This window comes from Cyrtonyx montezumae, unplaced genomic scaffold (assembly GCF_038088225.1).
Source record: "Cyrtonyx montezumae isolate F1298 unplaced genomic scaffold, pur_monq_1.0 scaffold_22, whole genome shotgun sequence".
Classification (NCBI taxonomy): Eukaryota; Metazoa; Chordata; class Aves; order Galliformes; family Odontophoridae; genus Cyrtonyx; species Cyrtonyx montezumae.
This window is the reverse complement of record NW_027071959.1, coordinates 4,225,356-4,252,484: the sequence shown is the minus strand read 5'-3', so window position 1 is coordinate 4,252,484 and position 27,129 is coordinate 4,225,356. Positions and strand designations below refer to the sequence as shown.

General features: G+C 50.5%; 1 protein-coding gene across 1 annotated transcript; it reads left to right on the top strand.

Moving 5' to 3' along the window:
• Positions 1-721: 721 nt before the first annotated feature.
• On the top strand, positions 722-24,762 carry JAM3 (junctional adhesion molecule 3). The gene is made up of 9 exons (XM_065738508.1): positions 722-775; positions 19,439-19,504; positions 20,391-20,504; positions 21,170-21,322; positions 21,531-21,733; positions 22,162-22,261; positions 22,855-22,984; positions 23,715-23,769; positions 24,391-24,762. Exons 1-9 carry the CDS (start codon positions 730-732, stop codon positions 24,424-24,426), a joined length of 903 nt encoding a protein of 300 aa, XP_065594580.1. The 5' UTR covers positions 722-729; the 3' UTR covers positions 24,427-24,762.
• Positions 24,763-27,129: the final 2,367 nt, after the last annotated feature.

Below are 27,129 nucleotides of genomic sequence, written 5' to 3'. Positions count from 1 at the left end.
TACATCCCCATCACAGTGCACTGACAGCCGGTGACGCACGAGCCAGCACTCACCCAGGCTGATTTAGAGTGGTTTGGGGTGAAAGGGACCTTAAAGGCCATCTGGTCTCACTCCTCCTCAGCAAATAGGGACAGCCAGAGCTCCACCAGGTGCTCAGAGCCCCGGCCCCTGACCCCGGCTGTCTGCAGGGACTCCGTTTGGGGGGAGTGCCCAGCGCTGATGTCTCGTTAACCAAGGAGAAATGTTCTGAGATGCTTTTGGGGACCACGCAGAGGCTCGGGGCGGCCTCACTCGCAGCTCAGCTCAGCACGGGACGTAACCAACTCCCGGAGCTCAGCTCTCCCCGCGATCCCGATCCCCGCTCGCGTTTCTCCCTCGCCTTAACTCGGCCAAAAGTTCGCGGTGCCGCGCACGGCACGGCGTGACACGCCTTTCGCAGGCGACACCCTCACGGACGGCCCTTTTTAAGGGGGCGACCGCTCACTACACCCCCAACCCCCCAACGACTCGGATAACTGAACCCATCCCCACCCCCGGGGCCGCCTCCTCCGCAGCCCCGACGTGCCAGGCTCCGGCCCCGCATCTCCCCGCCCGGTTTCCGCAGCAACGGGAGCGCGGCACCCCCCGCCCCCGGGCCGCCCCCCCTTCCCCTCCCCACCCCCCCTCCCCCCCCCAGCAGCCCGGGCAGTGCGCAGGCTCAGCGCAGGGCTCGGAGCCGCACACCCCATCATGGCGCTCCGGCGGCCGGCGATCCTCCTGCTCCTGCCCCTGCTCGGTGAGTGCCGGGTAGCGGGGATCGGCCCGGAGATCCCCGAAAGGTCCTCGGGGATGGAGGGGGAGGGGATGAGGGGAGGTCGGGAAGGGGATGCGGTGCCGCGGCGGTGGGCCGGGAACGGGGATGCGCTGCTCCGGTGCCGGGGAGGGAAGGGATGCGCTGCCCTGGTCCCGGGGAACGAGGGGGATGCTCTGCCCTGAACCCAGAGAGGAAAGGGGATGCTCTGCCCTGATCCTGGGGAGCAAGGGGGATGTTCTGCCCTGATCCCGGAGAGGAAAGGGGATGCTCTGCCCTGATCCTGGGGAGCAAGGGGGATGTTCTGCCCTGATCCCGGAGAGGAAAGGGGATGCTCTGCCCTGATACTGAGGAGCAAGGGAGATCCTTTGCCCTGATCCCAGAGAGGAAAAGGGATGTGCTGCCCTGATCGCCATCCCGAGCAGGAACGGGGTGTGCTGCTCTGATCCTGGAAAGGAAAGGGTATGTTCTGCCCTGGTCCCGGGAAACGAGGGGGATGCTCTGCCCTGATCCCAGAGAGGAAAGGGGATGTTCTGCCCTGGTCCTGGGGAACAAGAGGGATGTGCTGTTCTGCTCGAGGTCCCAGCGAAGTGAGGATGCTTTGCTGCTGTCCCATCCCGAGGTGAGCAGTGTGGGAAGGAAGCGCTGCCTCCACCCCAAACCCGAACCCAAGGGGCTCTGAGCTGCGGGATGGGACCCGGAGCTGTGGGGAGGGGGTGAGAAGGGGAAGGCAGCGTGGAGCTCAGCGAGGAGTGGGTCCAGGGCTGAGGGTGCCAGGAATGTGCAGCCTCGGCAGGCGGGCAGGGCGGACACTAGTCCCTATTCAAGCCCAGGCACAGGCGCCTATTGTTCCGGGGGCCCGCATGAATGTTTGCAGTTTTAATTGCAAAAACATTTGCTAATTCCGCTCAGGAATGAATTTGGGCTCATTTGTTGTCTGGCTATTAATAGCGGGGGGAGGAGGGGGAGGGGGGGGTGGGACAGCAGCCGGTGGGCTCTCATTGCCCCCTCCCTTTCCAGGCAGGAGGCAGAAGGAGAAGGGATGGAGTGGGGTCAGAGTGCCAATCAGCAACTGACTTGGAAAGTTCAGCCACTGAAATACACGGGGCTGTGCACACAAATAACTGCTTCGGGTCAGCTGGAGACTGAAGTGCATTGAAATATTTCAGCCAGTTTATCTAAGGACAAAAGATTCCTTGGATTCCTAATGATTTTCAGACTTCGGGGCTTTGAATAAAGTTAAGATTTGGGCTCTATCCTCCCCCAAAATTCAGAGAAAGGGGTGAGAAGATGTGGGCACTCCACTGGAGCCCCCCCTGGGATGAGACGTGTGCTTGGGGCTCTGTTCTCTTTGCTTTGTGGCTGAATGGTGAGTGCCTGGAGCATCGCAGTCATCCAGGTCCCAGCTTTGGATTTGGGTGTTCCGTTTGAGTGAGGAAAAAAGGCAGATTTCACCCAGCTCATCCTGCAGTTGGGCTGCAGGGTACTTCCTCTCCTCCCTCTGTGTGCTCTAGCATCCTGCTGAATCTGGCCTAAAAGATAGCAACCTGGAGACGAGCTGCAGCTACTTGTGTGCTTCCTTTGACAGGCAGTAGTTGCTCAGCACAGGCAGACCCCACTGGTTTCACACCTCCACCCAGGAGCATTTATCTGTCAGGCAAGAGGGTTTGTTCCCCATTTAAACACAGTGGGTTCTGCAACTTCCAGCTCTTTTCAGAGTTGGAGATGTAAGCCTGGAAGAGCAGAAGGAACGAGGCTGGGGGTAGAAATGCTTGTTGCACTGCACTCGTGTTAACAAACCTGGGGGCATCTCACCTTCAAGTGCTTAGCTTACAGAGCAGGGATGGCCTGTTCTGTGCTTCTCTGTCCAGAACGGACCCAACTCTTGGTCATGGCCTCAGCACATTGCCACAGAGGCAGTGAAGCATGGAGTGTGCAGTGCATGCCCTGCTCCAGGCACTGAAAGCATCCAAAGATTCTGCACACGAGGGAAATGCCACGGCCATAATTATACTGGTGGAAACTGGTCGGCATCAGTGGAGGAAACATCCTGCCTCTGTGCCCCTGGTGCAAGCTTTCCCGTGGAAATCAGCATTTGGATTTCACGTGTCAGACCGAGGGCGGAACTGCAGAGCCCTCCTCAAAATCCTCAGCTATTTTCTGGTGACAATAAAACACACTGACCGTGTCCAGCCCTCGATGGGGAGACAGATCAAGGCTGCAGCAAAAGCTCAGCACCCTCAGATCTCCCTCTGCTTTAACTCTGAGGCTCGGGCAGCGTGTTGCATTTTGCAAAGGGCGTTTCTAAACCAAATACAAGCCCTCGTTTCCATTGTTTTTTTTCTTAATATATGAAGTCCATCTGTCCCAGCCACCAACAACTGCTCCGAGTCAGCTGTCAGCGCCAGGAATCGCTCGGTGCGATGGCTGTGAGCTCTCCTGCTGCTCTGATGTTGCTACTTGCTGTTGGGAACTATTTGCAGCGTTGCTTTCTTTTCACGGGGCAGTGAGAAAGAGGGACGGACAGCTCTGAGAGCCAAACTCGGATGCTTAAGAACGTCTTCCAAAGAATTCCTCGCGAGGGCTTGGTGCTCCTATTCAGGCACCAGGGCAGTGGAGCTGTTGGATCTCATCAGCTTTACAGCTGTTGACAAAGAACGTGACACCGACGCATTCCTTCTAGCTCTGAATGCTTTCAGGAATTAGTTGGTTATTGAAGCACGAGGAGATGCACGGAGTGACATGTGGGGTTTTTGTGGGGAGAAAGAGCTGAGGATAGAGGTGCCGCCCCGATGGTGAACTCTGGCTCCTTACTGATCTGTTTATTTTCCTTTAAGAGTTGAATTCCAGGTCTCCCCGCCTGCCGGGTTGTTTTTCACTGCTCCATCCCCACTCTGAGGCCTTGCACCAGGAACACAGCTCGGGCTGCCAGACCTCACCTAAACAATGAAATGCAGCAGGATGAGCTGCTGTGTCCAGCTTCACAGACACGGGTGATGGCCGTGGGTGGCCCTGCTCTGTGTCTCCTGCTGCTTTGCCCCCATCTTTTGCCAGCCCCCCACTCGCTCTTGCTCTCCCCACAGCTCCCATAGGAGATGATTGAAGTTTCTCTTTGCAGGCTGTGACTCTTTGCAGTGCTGCTGGCCTCCTGGTGCACGCTTAGAGCTAAGGATGCTTCGTGGTCGACTGCATGAAGCCCTGGTGAGCCAAGGAGCTCCATCACTCCTCACTGGGCAGTGTGGGAGCGGTGGGAAGCAGTTAGCAAAGTTTTCCAAGTCCCAAAAAAACCAGACCAGCATGCCTCAGCTGCTCTGTGCAGAAAGCTGGTGGCCTGCTTTGAAACTGCTGTGTACGTTAAAAAAGAGATGAATTCGTGATATGAAATTAATTAGGATAATTGCACGCTCAATCTGGCCCCACTATCAGCTTCTTGCAATCGATGAGGGGTGTGTTTGTCTCCTCTCTGTGTCAGCATCAGTAGCATTGTGCTGTTAGAAGCTGTCAGAGTGACAGCTCTGAGCATCGCCCCATGCAGCAGCTGGGGTGTGGACCATGCTCTCTCAGCTCTGTGTTTCCTTATCAGCCTTCAGAGTGCCAACCCCAACCCAGTCTTAACCCGAGGTGAGAGGGCAGTCTGCAGAACCCAACACTCTGCAGTGGGGCACAGCTCTGGGGGTGGCACAGCTTGGCACCCCACGGCCTCGGCCTGAATATTGGCCCCATGGGTGATGAGGTATATGTGCAAGGCGTTTCCTGCCCCACAGCAGCCAGCTGTGGGTCTGTTAGCACTCGAGCTCAGCAGTAGCCGCCTTTGATTGCCTCTCACTGTGAGAAGCCTTTGTGTGACTCCTCTGATGGGCTTCAGCTGTCCAGCTTGGAAGTTCAAACCAGTGAGACAGCTGCATAATTGAGCTGGTGCCCAGTTCTCATTAGAACAGCATCCCATGGCAGGCCCTCCAAATTCCTGGACAAAGCTGGGCGTGAGGGCTCAGGAGGGTGTTCCCTGCACTCAACACTTCTCTGCTGCATTGGGCATCCAAGGAGATTGTGGTTGGTGTTGTGTGTTGCAAACCTGACAATTGGCAGAAAAAAAAAAAAACAAGGCAGCAGATGCAGGAGCAACTTCTTTTTTTTTTTTTTAATAAGTGAGACCTGACAAAAGTAAAGGAGGAAATAAACCAGCTGGCAGTAAAAATAGTATTGTGTACTGGGTTATGCAGTGCCCCGATGCAGGACGGAGCGCAGGGCTTAGTGCAGGCTGCTACAAGGGGAAATGAAGGTTTCAGAGCAGCAATAGATGAAGTGGATGAAATTAAATTCTGTTCAGACGATGCTCCCGTGTTGTTTGGGTTTTGTTGCTTTTTTTTCTAATCATAAATCCCAGGATTTCAGAGTAAAGGCCAGAATGCATTCTAACCTGCTCCCATCCGTGTCCTCGGTTATTACCACACACACATGAGATCAGCAGGATTTTAGGAGCCCCCTCCACTCACTTGGAAGCAGCTGTCTCCTTGGAGAAGGAGCCTGCAAACTGCAGCCTGCCAGGATCTTGCCACGTCTTTGTACCTGGCTGGGAGGTGATGCTTTGGGAACGCTCAGCATGTCCAGATTTTTGACTGCTCCATTAAAAATGTGTTTTGGTGGCCTAGGTAAGATTTGCTGCTGAGCTGCAGAAATCCATGGAAATCTCTGGGGATTTGTTGCCCCACTTTAGTAAGCTGTGGGGCTGGCAGACTGCAGGTGGGCTGGAGCTCAGCTGCTCTGTTTTGCAGGGAAGAAATGCTCCCAAAAAGCCAGGTCTGACTTCTCATGGCTTCTGCTCATGGATCAGCCCAGGTGTTGTGCCAACGTACGTCCCCACTCAGCAAAGACAACCCAAAGGACAAATCCACTGCACTGCTGGGCTGCATGAAAGATTAGGAGCATTCCTTTGAGTATCAGGTGATTGTGGCCGTGCTGACAGCTCCTGAATCACAGCAGCAGACAGAATGGAGCGTCCATAGACAAGGCAGCTCCACCACATACTCAGAGGATCCATTAAGGAGATTGCTGCCTGCTAATGGACTTCCTCCTGAGGTGCTTTGGCTGCTAACACTGTTGAATGGTTTCCAGGAGCTTCCCCAGTTAATGTGTAAGGTGTTGCCACGTCCTCTGGTTCTTGCTGCTCCTGCAAAATAGCTTTTATGCCCCCAAAAGGATCTTATCGACAGCTATTTTTAATAAGCACTTAAACCATTGCTTTAATCTTTTTCTTCTGCAAAAGCTTGAAGATAAATATTTCTTTATACCCATCGTGTTGTTGGAAGTGAAGTTATTTTTAGGGCCCGGAAGACATCTGTTCTGTGGCGAGGTCATCTGCATCCACATCACATCTCAGAGAGGAAGTCCCAGCTCTGCACAATGACTTGTCCCTCTGGACCAGCTCTGGGAGTCCTCCACCTTTGGGAGAGGGGCTTGGTTTAGTTCAGGTGTCCAGGAGCCAAGTTAAGAGGAATAATACACAGCCCTTCATGAGCAGGAATGATCTGCTGCCAGGAATGGACACGGGTGCCATGAGATAGGCTAGCTGCAACCACCATGGATCTCCTTGTTGATCTAGGAGCTCCTGCAGCAGAGGAGGTGTTGCTTTGTGTTCTCCTTTGGTCTTAGCTTCTCTGCTGAGTTGGCATATAGTGCACAGACGGCGCTGGTCTGATCTCTTAGGGAGCAAGGAGGCAATTGCTTATCTCTCTCCTTGTGCACCACCCAGTTGCTGTGAGTTGGCTGTGGCTTGGTCAGTACTGGTGGAGTTGCCTTTGGGCTGCTGATCTGGAGATGAAAGCTGGAGTGCCTTGTAATCACCACCTGAATCTTACGTGCCCTCCCTCAGGCAGATCCAGCTATGTGAGTTGGTGAGCATCCTTATGTACCTGCTGCTTTCCTTTCATTTTGGTCAGTTCTCAGCATCCCATAAATAACAGGGCAGCGCAGAGCTCTGCCTCCAGCTCTGCCTCGCTCACACTGAAAGGGAGGTTGAACCAGCTACTAACTTCTCTCTTCTTCCCTCAGAAGTCCTCTGATGGGCCTGGACAAACAGCTGTCCTTGCCCACAGGCACCCTCTCCCACACAGGGCAAGATAAGCCCTTTGAAGCCTGCACTTTGGCTGGCAGCATCTTCTGAGGCACTCCCTCTTCCAGTTATCAACTGCATCTTCAGTGCTCCGTGTCAACAGCTGAGCTGGTTGACACGGAGCCCACGTCAGCAGGGCTGGTAAGTCCTGGTAAGCACTGGGGCGCTGCCAGGGGACAGAGGCAACTCCAGATTCCAGTTCACTCTGTGAGCATGAGAAGCCCTGGGAGCTTCTCCCTGACACGGCAGCGAGGCGTGCTTGCTGCCCACCAGCAGCCCACTGTTGGTCCACAACAGCAATTGTTCTCCTTGCCAGGGCAGGCTCCTCGAGCCCTCCTCTTTTTGCAGATATTTGGAACAGATTCTGTTTGGCAGCTTGGAGGGTTTGACTCAGCTGCTAAGCAAGCTGGACCCAGGTTTGCTGCGATAACAATTAGCTCTATGAAGAGAGGAGGTGAGGGTCAAATCCAGAGATGAGGCAGCAGGCTTATCTCTTATCAGCTGTATGTGAGAGGCACGGGGGACTTGTGCAGCGAGCTGGCCTCAGCTGTTAGAGCTGGAGCTGGGCTGCATCCAGCCACTCTGCCCGCATGGTGTAACGGGATCCCTCCCCCTGGCTGTAGCACTGCACAGTCTCGAGGAGAACGTGTTTTTGGAGCTTCTTGTGGTCTGGTGACAAACAAGTTTGTCTGCTTAAATGTTTCCCAAGAGCTTTTTAATTCCTGGCTCATCCTCGGTCACTTCTGAGACACAACACATGCCATACGTCTCACATCTGTCACTCAGCCTCACGTTCTTGACACGACATCTTTCTTTGCTACAAAGACTTCCCTTTTCTCCTCCCTCCCTGGTTTCCTTTTCATATCCTTCTTTGAGAAGTAGTATCTCCTTCAAAGAAATGCCAGGGAACCCATTTGCAGAATTTACAGCTGCTTCCCCAGGCTTGAGTATCCTCTATAGCAGCAAGCTGCTAAGCATGTTCTTAAGTGGGAAGATAAGTGGTGTTACCATCCTTTCATCTTCTGGCTTGGAGCAGGCTGGAGATGACTGATAATGGGATGACAGCAAGGAAGATGCATAGGCACCTTTGGATTTAATTCCTACTTTGCAAGGCAGTCTTTAAAGCACATTTCTGGTGGGAACACAGGCTGGTAAAATAAAGCTGGTCCTTCCATTCACAGCATATGTCTTTTCCTCATGTCTCTGAGCCAGATCGTTCCTCTGTGCCAGCAGAGCCCTTGCAGGGAAGATGCAGAGTGAGCTCCACTTCGGAGCCCTTCATTCTGGAGCTGACATTCGAGGAGCTTGGCTTGAGGTGTCAGCAGGAAAACGGAGTCAGAAGCAACACGACCTGGCAGCTAGGTCCTAGCTGGTCCAAAGTGGCTGGTAATCTTAGATACCCTGCTTGAAATTCCTGAAAAGGAAGGGCTCATGTCTGATGTCTTTTGGGATCATGCTACTTCCCAGCATCTCAGAGCGGGTGTTCGGAAGCGGCTCCCCATCATTGGTCACTTTAAGACTGTCTCTGGATGCTGGTGATTTTTTGAAGCAGCAGTTCTTTGTGGATTTGAGCTGTGCTTTAAACACAGATGCATGGGCAGTATTGGAGTAGCAGTCTTGCACAGGATGGGCAAAGATGCATTCCTCTGCACCAGGCCTGTTACGGAGCACACATCAGCGAGAGCTTCACGTGGGTGAGAGTCTTTAGACCACTCTTTAACAGACTGTGCATTCAAGTCCAGAATTCCTGCTTGAGTCCCTTGTCTGCTGTCTGAAACAGGTGGCAAGCACATGCCTGCAAGAATCCTCATCGGGGATGGTCTGAAAGGTCAGCTGCATGCAGCCCACATTCCTGCTGGGTCCTGTACCTCATCTTCTCCCCTAGCTGGCTTTGGGCCACGCAGCCCAGAGGTTCCTCACCACGGTACATGGTCTGCTTGCTGAAAGCAAACCACTTGAAAGCAGGATGTCTGTGGACCAAGCCTGTGCTAGCCTGCTGCATTTTTCTCCGAGGAAATAAGGAGCAGTGGTTATGGCAGAATGTGTGAAAAGCTTAACAGCACCTTCAGGGCACGCTCACTGCTGTAGCAGAGCTGCTGCTCATCCTGCATCCACCAGAGGAGAGAGCATGAGCCCACAGCCTGGCAGGGGATGCTGCTCCCAGGGCAGGATGAGGTTGATGGCATTGGTAGCCGTGTGGATGGTGTTTAGGAGCTGCGGGACACACACTCAAGGCCTGGGAACTTGGGTAAGAGCTGAGCTCGCTGAGTCAGGGTCCTGGCAGAGTTCTTGGCACAGTTTGTAAGGGACTGTGATCCAGAGGAGCCAAACCCTGCTGCACTGCAGAGCCCACTTCCAGCTGCTGCCACTGAGGGGGTTCCAGAGGAGCATCCCTGTCTTTCCTATTGTGTTAAGCAGAGATTCCCACTCCCAGCGCTGTGTGAGCTCTACACGTGGTGGCATGCCTTCCCACAGCAGATCCCCATTGATGTGCCTGACAGACTCCTGGGAGCCAGCACACAGCTGAGCTGCACCCTACAGCTCTTGCATCACAGCCCAGAGTGTGAACAGAGGCCACAGCCCTGCTCTCCGACCAGCCCCCAGTGCCCCTGCACCTTGCTGTTACTCAGCACTTTTCACTGACAGGGAATTAAGTCGGATTTCTGGGTCACTGTGGGCCTGTCAGGAGGAATCTCTCCTTTAGACCTCATTAGCAAGGCTTTCTGCAGCACCAGGCTTCAGAACAATTGCAGCCTGGTTCCCTAAACACTGACTAATGAGACAGAGCTGTTAGCAGCAGTTTGCTAAGTAAAAGCTGTTTCTGCCTGAGATAGAATAAAGCCAGACAGGATTCTCCCAGCTGTCTCTCACGCAGAAGGTATTTCAAAGGGCCCACATTAAAATAATCAGCTAGATGTTGCTGGTTTAGTGACTGCATAGGGCTGGTGCTTCCCCAGAGCACTGACTGCAGGTAACCTGTGCTCAAGGGACCTAAAAACTTCTCCTGCTCCCTTCGTGCTGCTGTCCCCTTGCATTCAAGGTCTCTCAAGCATCGACCTGAGCTGCTCTGACTTTGCCCCACTGTGGATGCTGAGCAGAAGGATGAAGGCACCGTCCAATCAGCCATCATAATGAGATGTTTTATCCCATCTCTTCTTGCTCTCAGAAGTGCTTGGGTGAGCTCTGAAGCACGATGGGATGGATCTGACTGCCTCTGGCTGCTGCAGGCGTGGGAGAGCCAGGGGCTATTACATAGCTAGTTTGTAGGCTTGTTTGTGGTGGTGTTTTGATGTGGCAGCAGGATTTGATGGAAGGTAACTGGTGTCTAGACAGGTTGCTCTCACCTTGTTGTTGTCTCTGAAGCAGCAACAGTGCCAAACAGGCTCAGCAGCTCCGGGAGGTGAGCAGCAGTGCTATCTCTAGCAAGACAGAGCCGTGGGTCTTTAGGAGGATCCAGGGCAGCTCTGACCGACCTCCTGTCAGTCCTCCTGCAGGTAGAACTGCTCCTCGTGTCCTGCACACTGCCTGGGTCAGTGAACGGCAGTTAGGTGAGAGAAGTGAGCAGTGTGTTTCCAGGAGAGCTGGCATGGCAGAGAAGTGTGGGAGAGGTCCGTTAACCACTGCTCTGGACAGCAAAGGTGGAAACCCAGGAGGGGGGTTGACCTGAGCCCCATCCGCAGCGTGCTCGGGCTGAACACAGCAGCAGTGTGCTGACAAGGCTCAGGGTGGTTAGCTGGATGCTGCCAGGAGTTAGTGCCCAGCAGAGCTGGCCTGGATGTCCACTAACAACTGCAGCCAGTGGTTCAGCTGCACTGGGAGAGAAGTGTCAGGCCGTGATGTGCAGAGATGTGTTGCTGGCTGGCAAGCTGTGCTCTCAGTGCTGCCTTGGCTCCAGTGTGCCATCTCCCCCAGGCTGTGCAGGAGGGGAAGCAGAGACTGCATTCAGATGCCCATTGTCTGTCCTCCAGCTGGGAGCGGAGCCAGGAGAGAGGTTCTGGCAGCATCTGATACCGGGGGCAGATGTTAGGGGAAAACGTACTCGTCCATAAAATGCTGTCACTGGGATTTTCAAGGGAGCCTCAAAGGTTAAGTGCCCGTGGCTTTGAACATGTACATGAAGGTCAGGAGTGAGGCTCTGGGCTCCTGGGATTCCTGCTGGGTTTGGAGGAACTTTGTGAAGGTTTTAGTTGGAAGGACAAGCCTTCGTGCAGCATCTGTGGGCTGCCCAGGTGATCACTCCTCTCAGGCCCATTTGTTCAAGCGTAGCTCAGAGAGAAGGATGAAGTTGCACGGTGCCAGATTTAATCTCTTGTGGGGCTTTCAGAGCTGTGTGGCTGTGTCAGTCTGCTGCCTTCTCTTGTAGCCAGCTGCTGCAAGCATGAGCCGAAAGCTGAGTATTTCCTGACCCTGCCTGTCCCCTCCCTTCTCCCCTGCCAAACGAGGGCCTGGCCACAGGTTTCAAGCAGAGCTGGAAACTTGGCACTGAGAGAGGGAGGAGAAAAGAGCCCAGCTTGCTCTGCTCCATCAGGGCTGGCTTCCACACTGCTGTGGGGAGTGCAAATATGTTCCCAATCTGTTTGCTTCACTGACACGACTCCAGGACACGCAGACAACAGATACACTGACCAAGAAGGGGCCATTGTTAGAGGGACCTCCTTGACTGCAGCTCTGCTGTGCCCGACTGCTGCTGCTCTGCAGTGCATCCGCTCCTCCTTTCATTCACAGCACTGAGAGCGCTCCATCACCCGGGCTCCCCCAGCTGGAACTGCTCCTAAGCACAGACAAACCTCATTCCTGATGTATTTGTCCACCCGTGTGCCCTGCTCTGGCCTTTTCATTTATTTATGTGCCCATCTCTGGCAGGCAGGTATTCAATCAAGCTGTAAGTGAAAGAAATTACAGGCGCTGCTTCCCCGCCAAGTGTCCTGGGCATTAATTGATGTGTTGCTAATTGCACGCGGGCGGACGTCCCGAGCTTGCTCTGAGCAGCTGGGCAGTGGCCTGATGGACAGGTTAGCACTTGGGCTGGGGGGGAACGAGGGGCCCTGGGAGAACCAGAGGAGAGGAAGGGAGTTACCTCATCTGTTTCCAGCAGCCAAGGCAGGGTTGTCCTCTGAGAGGTATTTCCTTAAGCCTTATCCAGTCCGATTTTAGTCGCCACTTTTATGAACAAAAGGCTTCCACTGTTTCCCTTGGAGGTGCTGGAAGGAATCCAAATAGATTTTAGCACTGAGAAGCAAATATTTACTATGAGAGTCAGCCTAAGCGTTTCTTGCTATCTCCTTCCTACCATTCTCTCCATTCATGCTCTTCAACAATAGCATGGGGATGGTTACCAGCTCAGTCCACAGTCTTCATCTGCTCTGGATTGCAGTCCCTTGCCTGGGTTTGGGGTCTGTGAGAGCATTCACCCCACCATGTGTGTGGGGAACACCAAACCTTCCTCTGCTGGGACCAGGGCCCCTGACCAGCACTCAGCTGGGAGCATTCGGCTGAGAAAATGCTCTGCTAAAAATAGCAGTGAGATATGTTTGAGGAGAAAAACAAGTCAGGGTCTGGGAGAAGTTGGTTCTCGGATGTGCAGCTCGTACAGCTCCCCCAGGACAAGGAGTCTTTTAACCTCTCCTTGCCGGGGTTTGTTTCTGCTCTATTAAACAAGCTGGGTCAGGAATCCATGCTGGGACATCCAGAATGACCCTCCTCCCTTGTTCCTCTGACATCACACTGCTTTCCTCCTGCTCATTCAGGCCAGCATCTCCCTGATGGTGCTCTCACTGCACCTAGTCCCTCAGCTTTGTCTGCCAGTGACTCCACGGGGGCTGCCTCTCCATCCAGGACATGCCTTGCACTGCACCCCCCCCTCTGCAGCCCGTGCTGGCTGATTTTAACGAGCTAAGTCTCTTCAGATCTGCTAGTCTGGATCAGGGCTGCCCCCGGAGCAGTGTTCCCAGCTCACACGTCTTCATGCCCGTGTGTGGCTCACACAGCTTTCTGCCCAGTGCCTTTTTCCTTTGTAAATCTGCATCCTTTGTTCTGACAGATTCGCTGCAGAGCTTCAGAGCTGCCTTGCAGAAGGCGTCCGGCCTTCCTCACTGCTGTGCGTTAGACACGAGGCTGGAATTACCCCCAGGAAAAAAGAAAAAGAGAGAAAAATGATACTGTGAACTCTGAAAGAAAGTTCTTACGAAGGGAACTGCTTTCAGTCTTGTTGTAAATGGTTTCTGTGTGCTTGCTCACGCCCTCTCCTGTTCCCTTCCCAGCTCCGGCTCCGAGGACCGCTGCTCTCTTCCCAACTCCCACTTTCCTCAGGAAGATGACATTGCCGGTCTCTGATAAGCAGAACACCAGATCTGTGTTTTGTTGGTCAAGCTATAGGCTGGAGGAGAACGGGGGATCAGGAGATTAGAGTCACAGACAGAGGAATAGAGGATTATGGGCTAAAACCCTGCGAGTCTCTGTATTGATGGTTGGGACACAGCCAGACACTAAAGAGCATTGCAAAGCCTGGTGCCGATAGCATATCCGCTTAGTTCCCGTCTTTGCAGTCCAGGCAGCTTTTGATATATGTGTCCTCATCAAAAGCTGGGGTCAGGCAGGTATGGAGCACCCCAGTTCCCAAGGTCAGATACCTGGTGAGAGCGAGTCTGTGCACCGGCTGGCATCCGGCCTGGAAAACATCACGTTGGCTGACGGGATTCTCTGCAATGCTTGAGTCAAATTCCCACACCAGACCATTAATTTAAAACTATATATATGTATGTGTATGCCAGAATGGAACTTATCCCTTTTCCCGTTACAGTTTTTTCTGTCTCCCTGGTCTTGGCCACAGCTCTTTGCTGTGCATCACTGACCTGACTCTACCCCGAGACTAACATCTGTCTGCTGCAAGGAAGGGAGAGGACAGGAGGAAGACCACTGCCTCTGGCTCTTATCAGTTATCAGCTGGTTCCCTCCCACTTGGCACTAATTCGGTATCAGCATCTGCTGATGGAGGAAGAGGACTTTCTGAAGTGAGAAATAACGTAGGATGTGCCTGTATGGCAATTCTTGGGGCTGCCCAAGGAAACAATGGAAGGCAAGTGGGAATAGGCAGGAAGGGTTGGTTTCAGGTTTGCCCTGTGCAGATATCCTTACTTCCCTTTAGTGTTCACCGCTTTTGTTCCCAGTCTTTAATTTTGCTGCTGTAAGGCATTCTTCCAGATCTCATAGTCATACTTCCTCTGCACGCTGGTATAGTGTATTCCTTACTCATTCCTTCCCCCAGTGAAAGGGGACCGAGCTGGAGGGCACACTGGGAGGGTTGAAGCTTAACTGGTGAATGTAAAGCCCTTCAACAGATGAAAATGGTCGAGGGGAAACTGCCCATGGGGATCTCAGCAGACATCCAGGCACTGCCAGCTGGGAGCTTTCTCCCCAGGCTGCCACCTCGTTCAGCTGCCTCTCCTAAAGCATCCATGCCCTCTTAGAGAGTGCAAGCACCTACTGGTAGACAGTATCCAACCTCAACATGCCCAGCCAAGGGTTCATGCTTATGCTGAGACACTGAGTAAGCTCGAAGGCTACCTGTTCAGACAGCTGTAGCACGTGGCTCATGATGCCTCCTCCTGGCATGGGCCCCTGGGTTTGCAGGGCAGGTGGTGTGCAAATCTGATGGTGAGCAAAGCTGACGGTGAGAATAAGCTGTCCTGTTGTGAAAGTGCAGATATGCAGTGCCTTGATATCTCACCTCTAAATGTGCTGTGCTGCCTCGAGCAGGGCTGCAACCAAAGGTTGTGAAATTCTTCCCTCCAGAAGCCCTTGTCAGATGGACATTGGAGGCAGCATGTCTGCAACTGCAACCCAGCACGACGAAACCAGACCTTGGGAAACGATCAGAAAACACCGTGTGGTCTTCACCAGACAAATGCGTGCACTTCCCTCCCTGCATGGGAGAGAAGAGGAGTGGTTATCTGCAGAAGGAGGCTGCTTAGTGGAGAAGCTTTTGTCTTAAGAGGGCTCTGTATCTGCTTGCTAGCAACTTGTTTCACAACTGAGTGTGGGTGCGTAGGCTGGCTGCGTACCAATGGCTTTGCTGTCTGATTAGGAGGTAGAACAGTAAATCCTCTTGTACAAGAGGGGAAGAAAAGAAAAAAAACCATCGTGTGCGTGGTTTGGATGGCAATGGGCCTTATCTGCAGCAAATACAGTCAGGTCTTGAAGGTGATGGTTTAAATTAAGTGATTTAAATGGGTTAAGGTTTTGTTCTACAGCTGTGTTTGCAGACAGCTGTGGTAGGAGAAGGGAGTGCAGCTCTGTCTAGCTGCTTCCCCAGCCATCCTCGATGCAGACTTTCTTCTCCCAAAGACATCCCCATCAGCACAAGAGCAGGGGGACCACCAGCTCCTCCCGGACTGGAAGCAGGGGCTGAAAGCAGTGGTTCACAAGTACATTTAAGTCACTTAAGCTGCTATTATAGCCCCAGTCAAGGGACAGTCGGACAAGAGCTTGGCAGAGCCAGAGCGGGTTGGGCATTTTTTGGTGTCTCATTCCTACAACATCCCACCCCACCCTGGCTGCACTAGCATGGTTTGCCTTGTGGAATAGGGAGTGAGATGCACTGGGGACAGAAAGAAGGAAAAGAGCCTGAATTGCAAAGAGAAAAAGGTCTGGCTGTTTTGTGGAGCAGAAGGTCGGATGTTTCTTTGGTTTTCTCCCTTTTCCTCAAAGCGAGCTGTGCACAGAAACCTGCCTCCCTCTTCCTTCTCTTATCCAGCCCAGCACAGAGCCACCGGCTTCCTTTGCTGTCCCTCTGGGGCTTTCTCACAAATAGAACAGCTATTTCCCTTCCTAATCAGCACAGGGACAATGCTGGGGTCAGCTGGGCTGCCCTACCAGCACAGCTTATCGCATCTCACTCCCACTGCTCCATCACCTCTGCAGTGTGCAGTGTTCCCTTCACTCCATCTCCAGGTGCTGGCAGGGCACTCACAAAGGTGCTGACACGCAGAGCATTGGGCTGATGGGTTTTTTACACCTCCCAGTGTATCTCTCACCCTCACAGCACTCGTGCTGCACAACCATCCAGAAAGCAGAGATGCTTAGCGAGGCGTGTGGCTTGTTGCAGCATTCCCACATGGCTGCCACGTGTTTTCAATTGCACACTGAGTGATGGCTTGTGGCTGATGGACACCTCAAGGAAGGCATGTTCTTGTTACTTGGGTGGGTGCACGTTTCTGTTCTGCTTGCACCTAACAGCACGTTAACTCAAATTGCAGTGTCAGGTAACTGCACCGTTGGCACAGGGCTCTGCTGTGCTGCAGCACGGACTCTTGGCAGCAGCTTCATGTTTTCCTGGTCATCCTTTTGATGTAAGGAATATTCTACCACCTCTTCAAGTTTCTGCCTAGAAATTTTAAGCAGATTGGGGTGGAAGGAGACAGAAGGTCAGGCTTTGCATTGAGCCCCATGCGGAGACAGGAGATTTAACACAGCTACAGAGCTGCTAGTTTATTTCTTCTGTAGGTTCAGTGCAGCGTTTTGAAGTGATTCAGATAGCATGAGTCACAGCAGCATGCACGGGCTGGCTCTCTTCAGCTGCAAGAAGTGCCACAAGAATACGCCACAGACTTTGCTGCCTTCTATTTGGAGAGCTGCTGGCATTTGGGATTCGACCATATGTCTGGCTGAACCCACACTACAGATCTGGTTGGGTGCCTCTGTTGTGGCACACACGCTGCTCTGGGAAGGAGTGCATGCCCATGCACAGCTCTCCTGCACAGCCCTGTTGCTGAGGCCTTTGAAGTGGGATTTACATAACGTAGAGCTTTCCTTGCTTATTTGCACCGGGCCCAACGATGCCTAAAGGAACATCTTTGGAACAAGCTTAAGGGTGACAGTTGCTACTGATGAGGATGATGTAACAGAAAGCAAAGCAATGCAGGAGCACAGACACCAAAGAGACAACGCTTGCCAGCAGCAGAGCAGTGTGACATAGTGCAGATGCCTCCCTGCTCCCAGCAGAGTGTTGGCAGCTGGGAAACACTGCCTCTGTTAGATTGCTCCAACCCCACAGAGAACGGTGAGAAAGGGATACCTCCAAGTGATGCTGAGAAGGGCTGTAAAGATGTTTTGCTCCTGCTTTACAATCCGTGTGGTCACTGGGGAGTTTTGCCTCATGCAGCTGCAGCCATGGAGCATGCCTGTGCCACGCACAGAAGAATAAATCTGGCTTAGCTGTGATTTAAGCAGCCGCATTGATCTCTGCCCACGGTCAATACATGCAATAATGTGAGTCTCTCATGCAGTCTCCAAGGTCTCAGCTTCTGCCTAGAATTTGTTGCCATCTTGCTCTGCACCTGAGGGATAGACCTAAAGCTCTTGTGTTTACTGGGTAGGAGGAGAAAGATCCTGCTGGGAGTGACATCTGAGAAGTGGGATGGGGCAGAGTCTGATGGAGTCCCCTTGACGTGGAAAAGTGCTCCTAGAGCCTTAACTTCTTCAGAATAATGTGAGATCATGGTAATGTTGTCTCCACGTGCAGCTGTGTTGTAGCTGTAGGGCAACAGAATAGACAGAATTGAATAGCTCAATTAGAAGGGACCTTCAAAGATCAGAAGACAGTCAGAGTGCTACCATGCTATCTACTTGGTGGGGCACATTTTTTATCTGAAAAGTGATCTCTTGTAAACAAGAACAAGAAAAAAAAATGGGAAGGTCAAGTGTCCTGTAAGGAACGAGGAACCTCTCTCATGTTCCTTTCCCTCCCATTTCTTCCACACGCATTTCTCCCATATGGCCCTAAACACACAAAGGGGAAAGGTGCCAAGGTCCTAAGAGCAGCTCTGCTGGCCTGGCTCATTGTTTGCATTCCCACTGCCTTTTTGGTGAATAACAATCATTCTGTGCACACAGGCAGCTCCTAAACCTTGCCCAAGTGTAGATCTCCCCAGTGGTATTTGGTGCATAAAGCTGAGAACCAACACTGAGCAAAGCATCAGCATCAAGCAAACAAGGGATGGTAAGAACAGCCAGAGAGCATTTCAATTATGCAGAAAGAGGCATCAGTTGGGGCATTTCTCAGAGCACTGCCTCACCGTTCTGGTGTCTGATCTGCTCCACCAAAGGCATTTTGTCCTTGCATTGTCACTTATTCCCTTTGTCCAAAAGCTTTCTGCCCTGGAGGCCGGCATGCAGGAATTCCCAGCTGTCTGGTCGTGATGTTGAAGATCTTTTTTTCTTCTTTCAGCTGCTTTTTCTGCTTTCTATTCAGAGTTATTATGACTTTCTTTTTTTCTTCTTACTCTGAGAGAGTCTTAACCTTTAGATACGGTGTGCTTTCGTGTCATTGAGGTGCTCATTTCCATCATCTTTACTGTGCTGATCAGATGCCCAGTGAAGGCAGTGGGTGTTGGTGGTACTTGCTCTAGTGATATGCAAAAAGACATGGAAAGCAAAGTTTTCAAAAGAAAATAATATGTAAGAGGGGGAAGAGGCCTGCACAAATGGGAAACATTCACAATTCAGAAATGCTTTGGGGTTCAAGGCAGAAGGGACAGGAAAAGAAAATAGGCTGCTGTAATGCAATGGAAAGCACAGCAATGACAGCAGGATAACAAGGCCCCGGGCTGCAGCAAGTGAGGGCTTGGTCAAATGCAGCAGCTGCGGGCACAGAAATAAAGGAAAGAAACTGCTTACACTTGCAAAGCCTCAAGTAGGCAGGGATCTCCAGCAAGATCATCTTGCTTCCACTGCCAACCCTTAAATGAGGTCTGGGAGGGAGTGGATCCTGGCTCTATCCCTTCTGGTCACTCTGGTGCATTGCATGCACCTGAGCTCCCCTGGGCTTCCCGCCTTCCCACCAGGTGCTCCATCACTGCTTCAGGCTGTGACTTAGCATTTCCACCACAGTTGTGTTATAAGGATGGAGTGCAGCATGACAGAGCTTTTGTGCCAGTATTGGTTGGCTTGGGACTGAACCCAAAGTGCTGAACTCCTTCATTCTCTCCTGAATTGCCGTCCTTTCGTGATTTTTCTACCTTGCATTTTACAGTACCACACTTAAAATCTTAATTAAAATTAATTAATCGTAAAGTCTTAAAGTACTTGAAGGTGCAGCCAGCACGCATTAGAGATCTGGCACGTTTTGTCTTCTAGGAACTGAGCAGGGACCTTCAGACTGGCCTGCTTCCCTTCTCTTCCCAATCATTGGCTTCGTTTGCAGAATAATGCATTCATTCTCACGTTATCAGAATGAGAATTCCTTTGCCCTCTGAACAAGCGTGAAGCACAGGGAAGCAGCTTGTGCTGGCACTGGTTTTGTGCCATTATGCTAATCACCCTCTTTAATTGCTGCTTCTAACAATTAGATTTTCCTGTATTTACACCGCAGCTCCTAAATAAACTCCGTCGTGCTGGACTGGCATCAGCAGCACAGAGCAGCTTCTATGTAGGGAAGTTAGCCCTTGGAGCTGGCAGAGAGCTTTTCCCAGCAGGCGGTGTGCTTCTCGCCGGGTGATTTATGAGCTGTGCTATTTCTTATTCCCTTCTGTTTGTTTTTTCAGGCTGCAGACTCTTGGCCGTGGAGCTGACATCCAGCAACACCAATCCCGTGGTGCAGGAATTCCAGAGTGAGTGCCCTGGGGTTGTGCACTGCCCTCTACCTGGAGCTTTGCTCCAGCCCAAACCATGGAGAACAGCTTTGCTTGCTGCTTGTGGTGTCTGTTTTCTTGGTCGAGGCAGGGCTGCCCAGAGCTTGAGAGTCAGCAAAGCACATAAGAATAGTCTGTATCTCTCTCTGTTTTGCAGAGCACTTGATTGAAATAGTTTGCTGAAGTCCCCTGAAAGCCATTGGCGTTGTAAAGTGCATGCCTAAGTGCTTTCTTGAACTGGATCCCAAATGGAGGAAAGGCCATTGCCTTGCAATTAGTACGCTGAAAGGGGGTTGGGGAAACTTGTCTTACAGATTGATCCTAAGACAGACAAGCAGTGTGAGTGAGCCACCACTCAGCTCTGCTGCACTGCTGCCTTCTGTGGAGGAGATGGAGATGGCAAAGCCTCCTTCCGTGGGGACTGGATGCCTCGAGTTTCTCCGTGGGCACTGTGATCCCCAGGACACTCAGGCAGACGATGTGTTGCCAGAACATGACCAGACACCACCCAGGGAGACTCTGCTGTCCTGACTCACATTGTGTGCTCTGATTAGCAGCAAGACAACGCTGTGGGCTCACCCTGTCAGAAGGTCTTGTTTGCCATACGTTAGAGCCTGGAGAGAACAGCGTGTTCATTTCTCTCCATAGTTGCTATCTGTACAGCTATTATTTTTGCTGGCCAAAGTCCATCTTCCCCAACAGCTCCTGGAACCCAGCAGTGTTTCTGTTTGTGAGGCACATGAAAGAGAAGGCTTTTGCTTTGTGGGCAGCATCTCCTAATCAAACAGTGTGTGAGATGGCTTAAAGCAGAACAAAAATACAGCTGCTGCTTATTAATCCGTATTCCCTTTATTTCTCTTTCTAGGTGTTGAGCTGTCCTGCATTATTAAATCCACAGTAACACCAGATCCCAGAATCGAGTGGAAGAAAATTCGAGATGGCGAAACCTCTTATGTATTTTTTGACAATAAAATGCAGGGTACGAAGACTCAGTGTCCTCTTAAGACTTCCAAACAGCCTCAGCAACAAATAGAAGGGAGAACAGAAAAGTCTGTAAGAGGGAGGACCTCTGGCTGCTTTCTTCTGGAACTAGAGCTCAGCAGTCAAAGCACAAAGTGGAAGGAGAGCAGGTTGTTCTTTGCCCTCTGGCAGGTCATTGCTGGCAGCTCTCAGCAGGGAGTCCCAGAGCTGGAGAGAGATCCCGTGCAGGAGATGAGCATGAGAGTCAGTGCTGCAGTTTCCCATCTCCAGAACTTGCTCCCTGCATGGTCATTGTGTGCCTGGGCTCTCGGGACCAGACGTTGACCTCAGCAATTTTTCCGTGTGAAATCCACCTGGAACTACTCCAAGATAGCAGTCACTTTAAATGGGACCAACAGCCACATCCAGAGGAACCTTCCAAAAGATCTGAGGCTGATGTGGAAGTCCCAATTTTGCCAATTTTTGAGATTTGGGGTGGTGCTTCCCAGTTCACTCTCTTACACACTTAGCAGTGCTCGTTTCCTTTGTGGTCACTGCAGAGAGAAGGGCTCTTTATAGAGCATCAAATTCCTTTTGGTGGTTCTCTGGCCTCCGGGGTCATTCAGATGCATATAGTGTGATGTGACTCTTGTGACATTTTTCTCTCTCTTTCCTCTGTATCAGGAGACTTTGCAACTCGAGCAGAAATCCTGAGCCGGACATCACTGGTGATTAAAAACACCACCCGGATGGACACGGCCACGTACCGCTGTGAAGTGGCAGCACCTTCTGATACCAAAACCATAGATGAGATAAATATCCAGCTTACAGTCCAAGGTATTGCTTCGGGTGCAGATACCTTTGCTAGCTAACAGAAGAGGCCTCGGCTCTCTCTCCAGAGCTGTAACAGTGGCATTCAACACAGTCTTGCTGCTTAAAACCATCTGGAAATAGCTGGAGGTGTTGATGCCTCCTCCCAGAGCGTGCCAGAGTCACCTCGTTGTACTCAGCACTGTCATTCACGTGGCTCCTGTCTTTCCCACAGTGAAACCCGTGACTCCGAGATGCACAGTGCCTAAAGCTGTACCCGTGGGTAAGACAGCCTCCCTCCACTGCCACGAGAATGAGGGTTACCCCAAGTCTACGTACAGCTGGTACCGCAACAGCGAACCTCTATCACCAGACACGAAATCAAATGCCAAATTCCAGAATTCCTCCTACAGCTTGAATCCTGCCACAGGCACTCTGGTAATGTCCTTGTGGATGTAATCAAGACTTGTGATTCAGGGCAGGTTATTTTTAGAGTGGTTCGGAGAAGAAAAAAGTCATTGCATGGCTTTCTAGGAAGGGGTAGTTGGAGGGTTTGCTGTTCTGGGATCTGGATGACTTTGGAAAGGGAAGATGAATATGATGAGATACTACTCTTGCTGTTTGGTCACTGCTGATACCACTTGCCTCTTTAGAAAGAGGAGAGGAGAGTGTCTCATGGCCCACCACGAAGTCTGGCAAATGGAGAACGGTGCAGTAAGAGCTGCTCCTCCACGCTGCTCTACTGCTAGCTCTCAGAAACAGAGAATTCCCTCTCTGAAATCTTTTCCCTGTGAATCCCTGCAGCAGCTCTGGCTCTGCTTTCTTTACATGTTCAGCATGTTAAATAACCCTTCCCTCCTCCCCAGGTTTTTCATGCCGTGCACAAAGGTGACACGGGCCGTTACTCCTGCATTGCAACGAACGATGCTGGCTTTGCCAAGTGTGAAGAGCAGGAGATGGAAGTCTGTGAGTGACTCTACATAATCGTTGGCAATGTTAATTAATATTTCACTGTAAATAAACCACCATCACCACGGGGGAGGAAAGGGGACATTGTAGAGTGTCTTTCTAGCCCCAAACACAGCTGAATTGTCCAGGAAAGCATCTGGACCAGGTTTGTGCATGGTACTTTCAAAGCTGAATAGCATTGAAGGAGAAAAACTTGCAGTACTGCTGTATAACCCACTCTCCACAACCCAGAGAGGTTCCAGAAGTGTTTTAACATCTAGAGAATGGTACAAAGAGATCCAAACTATCCAAGGAAGAACAGAGACAATCTTTACTCGTAGCAGTCAGTGGATGATGCAATTGGACCTGGTACACACAAGACAAGAGAGCAGGAAGGTTTGCTCATTTTCCTTATTATGCCAGAAGAGAAGTGCTCTGTGCTGTGGAAGGAGTCTGAGTCCTTCCTGAGTGGAAATGAATAAGTCATAAGTCTTAGAAATTTTTGCAGTTCGCACTGGACACATAAGAAATGTTATTTTATGTGCACTTAGAGTTAGAATATTGCCACTGCCTTAAGAAAATTGCTGGGTTATGGTTTCTCTCTTTGTCAGATGACCTCAACATTGGTGGGATAATTGGTGGAGTCCTGGTGGTGCTGGCAGTGCTGGTGTTCATCACTCTTGGTATCTGCTGTGCCTACAGGAGGGGCTACTTTGCAAACAGTAAAGAGAGTGGGGAAAGGTAAGCTGGGATCCAACATTCCTATAGCCATCCTGCTGCATGTATTTCTTACTAGTTCCCTACCAAAGACGATAGTTCTCGAAGTATTCAGTTCCCCACTGTAAGCACTACACCAGAAGGTTTCTTTGCCTCAGGGAGAATGTTGGTATTGTTCCTTCTGTGCTCACTACCAGGACCAGACAGGGGAATGAGAGCTGTGTTTTAATATCCTCACATTTTTCATGGTCAGAGGAGACCAACACAATTAAATAGCTGTAGGTGTCTGTCCAGTAGGTACTGTGCCGTTGGCATACAGAGGTCCACAACTTAGCAAGCAGAGCTCACTGCACAATTAATTCAAGGCATCAGGATGTGCATAGCAAATATATGCCAAAGAGTAGGCTCTCTTTGGGAAATCTTACCAGTTGTGACTTAAAACCTAAATTTGGGATGAAAAACAAGCCTTCTGGAATGCACGTTAGAACATTAAAAACAACAGCATTAGCATTGAAGATGGGAATTTCTCACAGATCAGAAACAAGCCTTGGTGTTCTTGCAGAATCTGTAGAAGAGAATAGATGGAAAAAGCAAGATTCTCACCAGATAGATTTATTCTGTGTTCAGTGTTGAGAGGTTTCTCACTGCTTTCTTCTCACTGGAGCGCTCTTCCTCGTTTTCTTCTTTCTCACCACTTCCCCTCAAATCCTGCAGTCTCCTTGTCCCAGAAGTAAGATCTTTCCCTTTATTTCAGCTACAAGACTCCAGCAAAACCTGACGGCGTTAACTATATCCGGACAGATGATGAGGTAACAAACGATTTGCATTTCACATCTCTCTGCTTTGGAGAGGAAGAGGGTGGGCCGAGGACTAGCAGGTTTTTTTAGGGCCTGTAGACTTCCTAAGAGCAAACACTACTGAGAAACAAGGATTTAGAACAGGGAGAAAACAGAAGGGTAAAGGCTGAGTCATTTCCTTAGAAATGATGAACAGTTTAAGTTGCCTGAAGTGATTGATGCCAAAAGCTATAAAACACAGCTCTGCCGTGTCTCAGTTCTCTTACTGCTTGACCCCCTTAGGATGAGTATCATTGGATTAAGTGGGTAGGCCATGATGCTTTTACAAGAGAATTTGCATTCTGGGATTTGATTAGATCACTCAGCTTAAGATGAGAAAAAGCCTCTCCCTATTAGCAGAGATACTGGGGAGGGAATGAGGAAGCACCCTGCCACACCTTGGTATGGAGGAGAGTGGGAGCACCCAACTGGTATGACTGGTGCTCCCCCTCCTTACCTACAGGCTGCAGTGCTCAGTGATGCTGCTGGCATCTGCCTTTTGTGGGCACGTTGCAGCTGTGGGCAGCAGGAACTAAGGGGGGGGGGCTGGAATGGCACCACATCCATCCCACACCCAGAACTGTTTCGTTGCAGGGTGACTTCAGGCACAAGTCTTCATTTGTCATATAAGATGCCAAAAGAATATTTCAAACCAGCAAAAGCAAGTGTGAAAATACCTCCTCCAGGAACTCGAAGCGAGAGCAAAAGATGAATTAAGTGCGCTTGGAAGAGTTTGGAACACACAAGGACTTGATAGCTAGCTATCTGTGTATCTTTCATTTTCTTTGCCAAAGTTTAAAGCAACTCCTCACTGCCCAACTCGCGTCTCCCCCGCCTCTGGAGACACCACCAGGATCCCCTAAACCTGTCCTTGGAGTAAGGAAGATAAATACTTCCCAAGAGACCGTGCTGTGGAAGTCTGTGGAATTGCCTTCAGTTTGTGCTGCAGGGACACAGCCACAACATGCAGACATCACTAGTACAAGGTACTAGTGGGAAAAAAGGTGCTGATACAGCAGTAGGACTGCAAAGAATAAGTGTTACCCATGCAAAGGGGAAGTCCTCCTCTCGGCAGTTCGTTGCCCAGGCCAGGCTGGTGACTTGTGATTGTCTTGTGCTTTTGGCTACGACTGCTCAGGTGCAGGACTGGAACCTGACTAGTTGACAGGCACACATACAGCAAACACAGCTAACGTTCTCAGCCCTTCTGTCAGCTTACTGAACCCCTGTGACTCCATTTAACAACACGAGCAGCATCAGGCTGCTGCTGTTCACTACTTTACAGAGAACTCATTGCACGCAGGTAACCCCTAACTAATCTGCACAAAGCAGGCTTCCCTCTTGCATCTTCCAGTGCGTTAAAGAGGCTTACGGCGGAGGCAGAGAACCTAGTGCTAAGACATCCCCTTCAGGAAAATCAAAGCCAAATAATCCTGTGGGCCCACAGTCCCAGGAAAGGTACTGAGACGTTTGTGAGCTTTTTTTACCTTCTCTCTTTCTTTTGTAAAATCCCACACTCTAAATTTTTTGCAAAGATATATTTTGATTACTTCAGAAAAGGTAACGTTTCTATTTAAAGTGTAAATATGTGATGCCAGCAGTGTTGAAGTAACGTGGCTATTTTTTTACTTTCTAAGCTACAGAGAAGAGCTCAAACGTTGCTATAGTATGGCACTGTCAGAGCAGATCAGTGTTACTGCAGAGCATAATGCAAAGCTGCAGGTGGAACAGCATCTCTTTCCTCTTACAAGGTAGGTAGGAGGTCTTACAAGACACAGGACAGAGTCACTCAGGGATAGCTTTTGTAAATTCATGGCAGGACCTATCAACTTTTTTATACGTTGAACTTACTTTTCTTGCCAGTGACCAACACTTTGTTTTTGTTGTCGCAAGAAATATCCAGGGATGGCTTTTTTTAGGATTCAGCCCCAAAGAGGTGACAGAGTGACTTCACTGTTTGCTCCCCCTCTGCAGAACCCCTGAAGCACTGACACGGCGTGACAGCCACGACAACGTTACAGGTTTAGACTGCATAGCCAAGCAACTGTTCTCTGGAGTTGGGAAAGCAAAAGGTCAACACAGAAGCACTTCCGTAGTGTTGGTTGCAACTTTTGTCTAGATGGTAAAACACAGAATTGAAAGGATAAATCTTAGTTCTCTCTGCGTTCAAGAGAATACATGGAGACTCGTGTCCTTGAGAAGCAGTGGGTAATGTAAAGCTGCAAGATGTGGGTGCAACACTACAACTGTGCTGTGGTTTAAGATGTTTTTTTTTTTTTTTTTAATGTAGCATAATTTAGTATTCTTGTATTTCCAATATGAATTGTCTTAACTTTTCATGTAGACAGTATTTTGGATACTTGATGATTTGGACTGGCAGTGTTATTTTTTAGCGTTCTGCATTCATCCACTTTGCTTGCTAGAGGCCTCACTGGACATGCCATTGCTGCATTTCTTTTACCTAGTCAGAGCATTACCACTCCTTTGGCTAATGAAAGCAAAAACAAGGCTAGGGCAGCAGTAACGACACATTCTTTCTCTAAGGGGCTGCACGCTGCCTCTCCTCATCACAACAGCAGTGGGCATAACACTCCTGTGCACTTCCTGTACATCCACTATCCCATGCTGCTTGTAGGATATTTGGAATAAGGGAGAGAAGGAAAAAAGTTGGGCCAGGCCCCATGGGAGTACAATCTAGTCTCGCTATGAGCCTTCATGCAAGCTAAGGATCACAACTTATTTTTCAGTTCTGCAAAATGTGACAGTGGCATCTCTAAGGAGAGGAGGGGAAGCAGTCCCCCAGCACAGCTCGTGAGATCTGATGGATGGAACTTGTTGTATCTTTGTGAATAATTTTTAGGTTTGTACTAATGTATGACGTTTAACTTTGCCAAGAATGTTTTACATAAATACCGAGCTCTAAAGCGGTCTTGTGGGTTTTTTCTTTTGTTTGCTTTTAAAAGAAATCATCTAATTGCAGGCTTCTGGCTTTGAATTCAGAGGAAGAGAAATGTTTTCTCTCACAGCACTCACTTGAGTTGGGCTGCAGGGAGTCTGAGGCACGTTACTGCTCATCAGTTTGTTCTGGGACATCATCGGTCCTTGGTTCTTTCCATAGGAGATCAGGGCTGATCTTCGTGCTGCTCTGGGACAGAGCAAAAGCTAGGAAGCACAAATTAGGAAATAAGATTGGAATCCTGAGTACATTAACACATAAAGCAGTTAAATAATACTTTCATGGAGGAGAAGAACAAAATAAATGAACCATTTTTTATTAACCATAATTAACCATTGCTTAAGCCAAAGCCATTCCACATGTCTCCTGTTCTCACA

Bases quoted from the DNA above. Each gene is read 5' to 3' on its own strand.
- JAM3 (XM_065738508.1), top strand. From the start codon at position 730: ATGGCGCTCCGGCGGCCGGCGATCCTCCTGCTCCTGCCCCTGCTCG. The intron at 20,505-21,169 runs GTACGAAGACTC...CCTCTGTATCAG, and splicing joins TTTTGACAATAAAATGCAGG to GAGACTTTGCAACTCGAGCA. The intron at 23,770-24,390 runs GTAACAAACGAT...GTTTCGTTGCAG, and splicing joins ATATCCGGACAGATGATGAG to GGTGACTTCAGGCACAAGTC.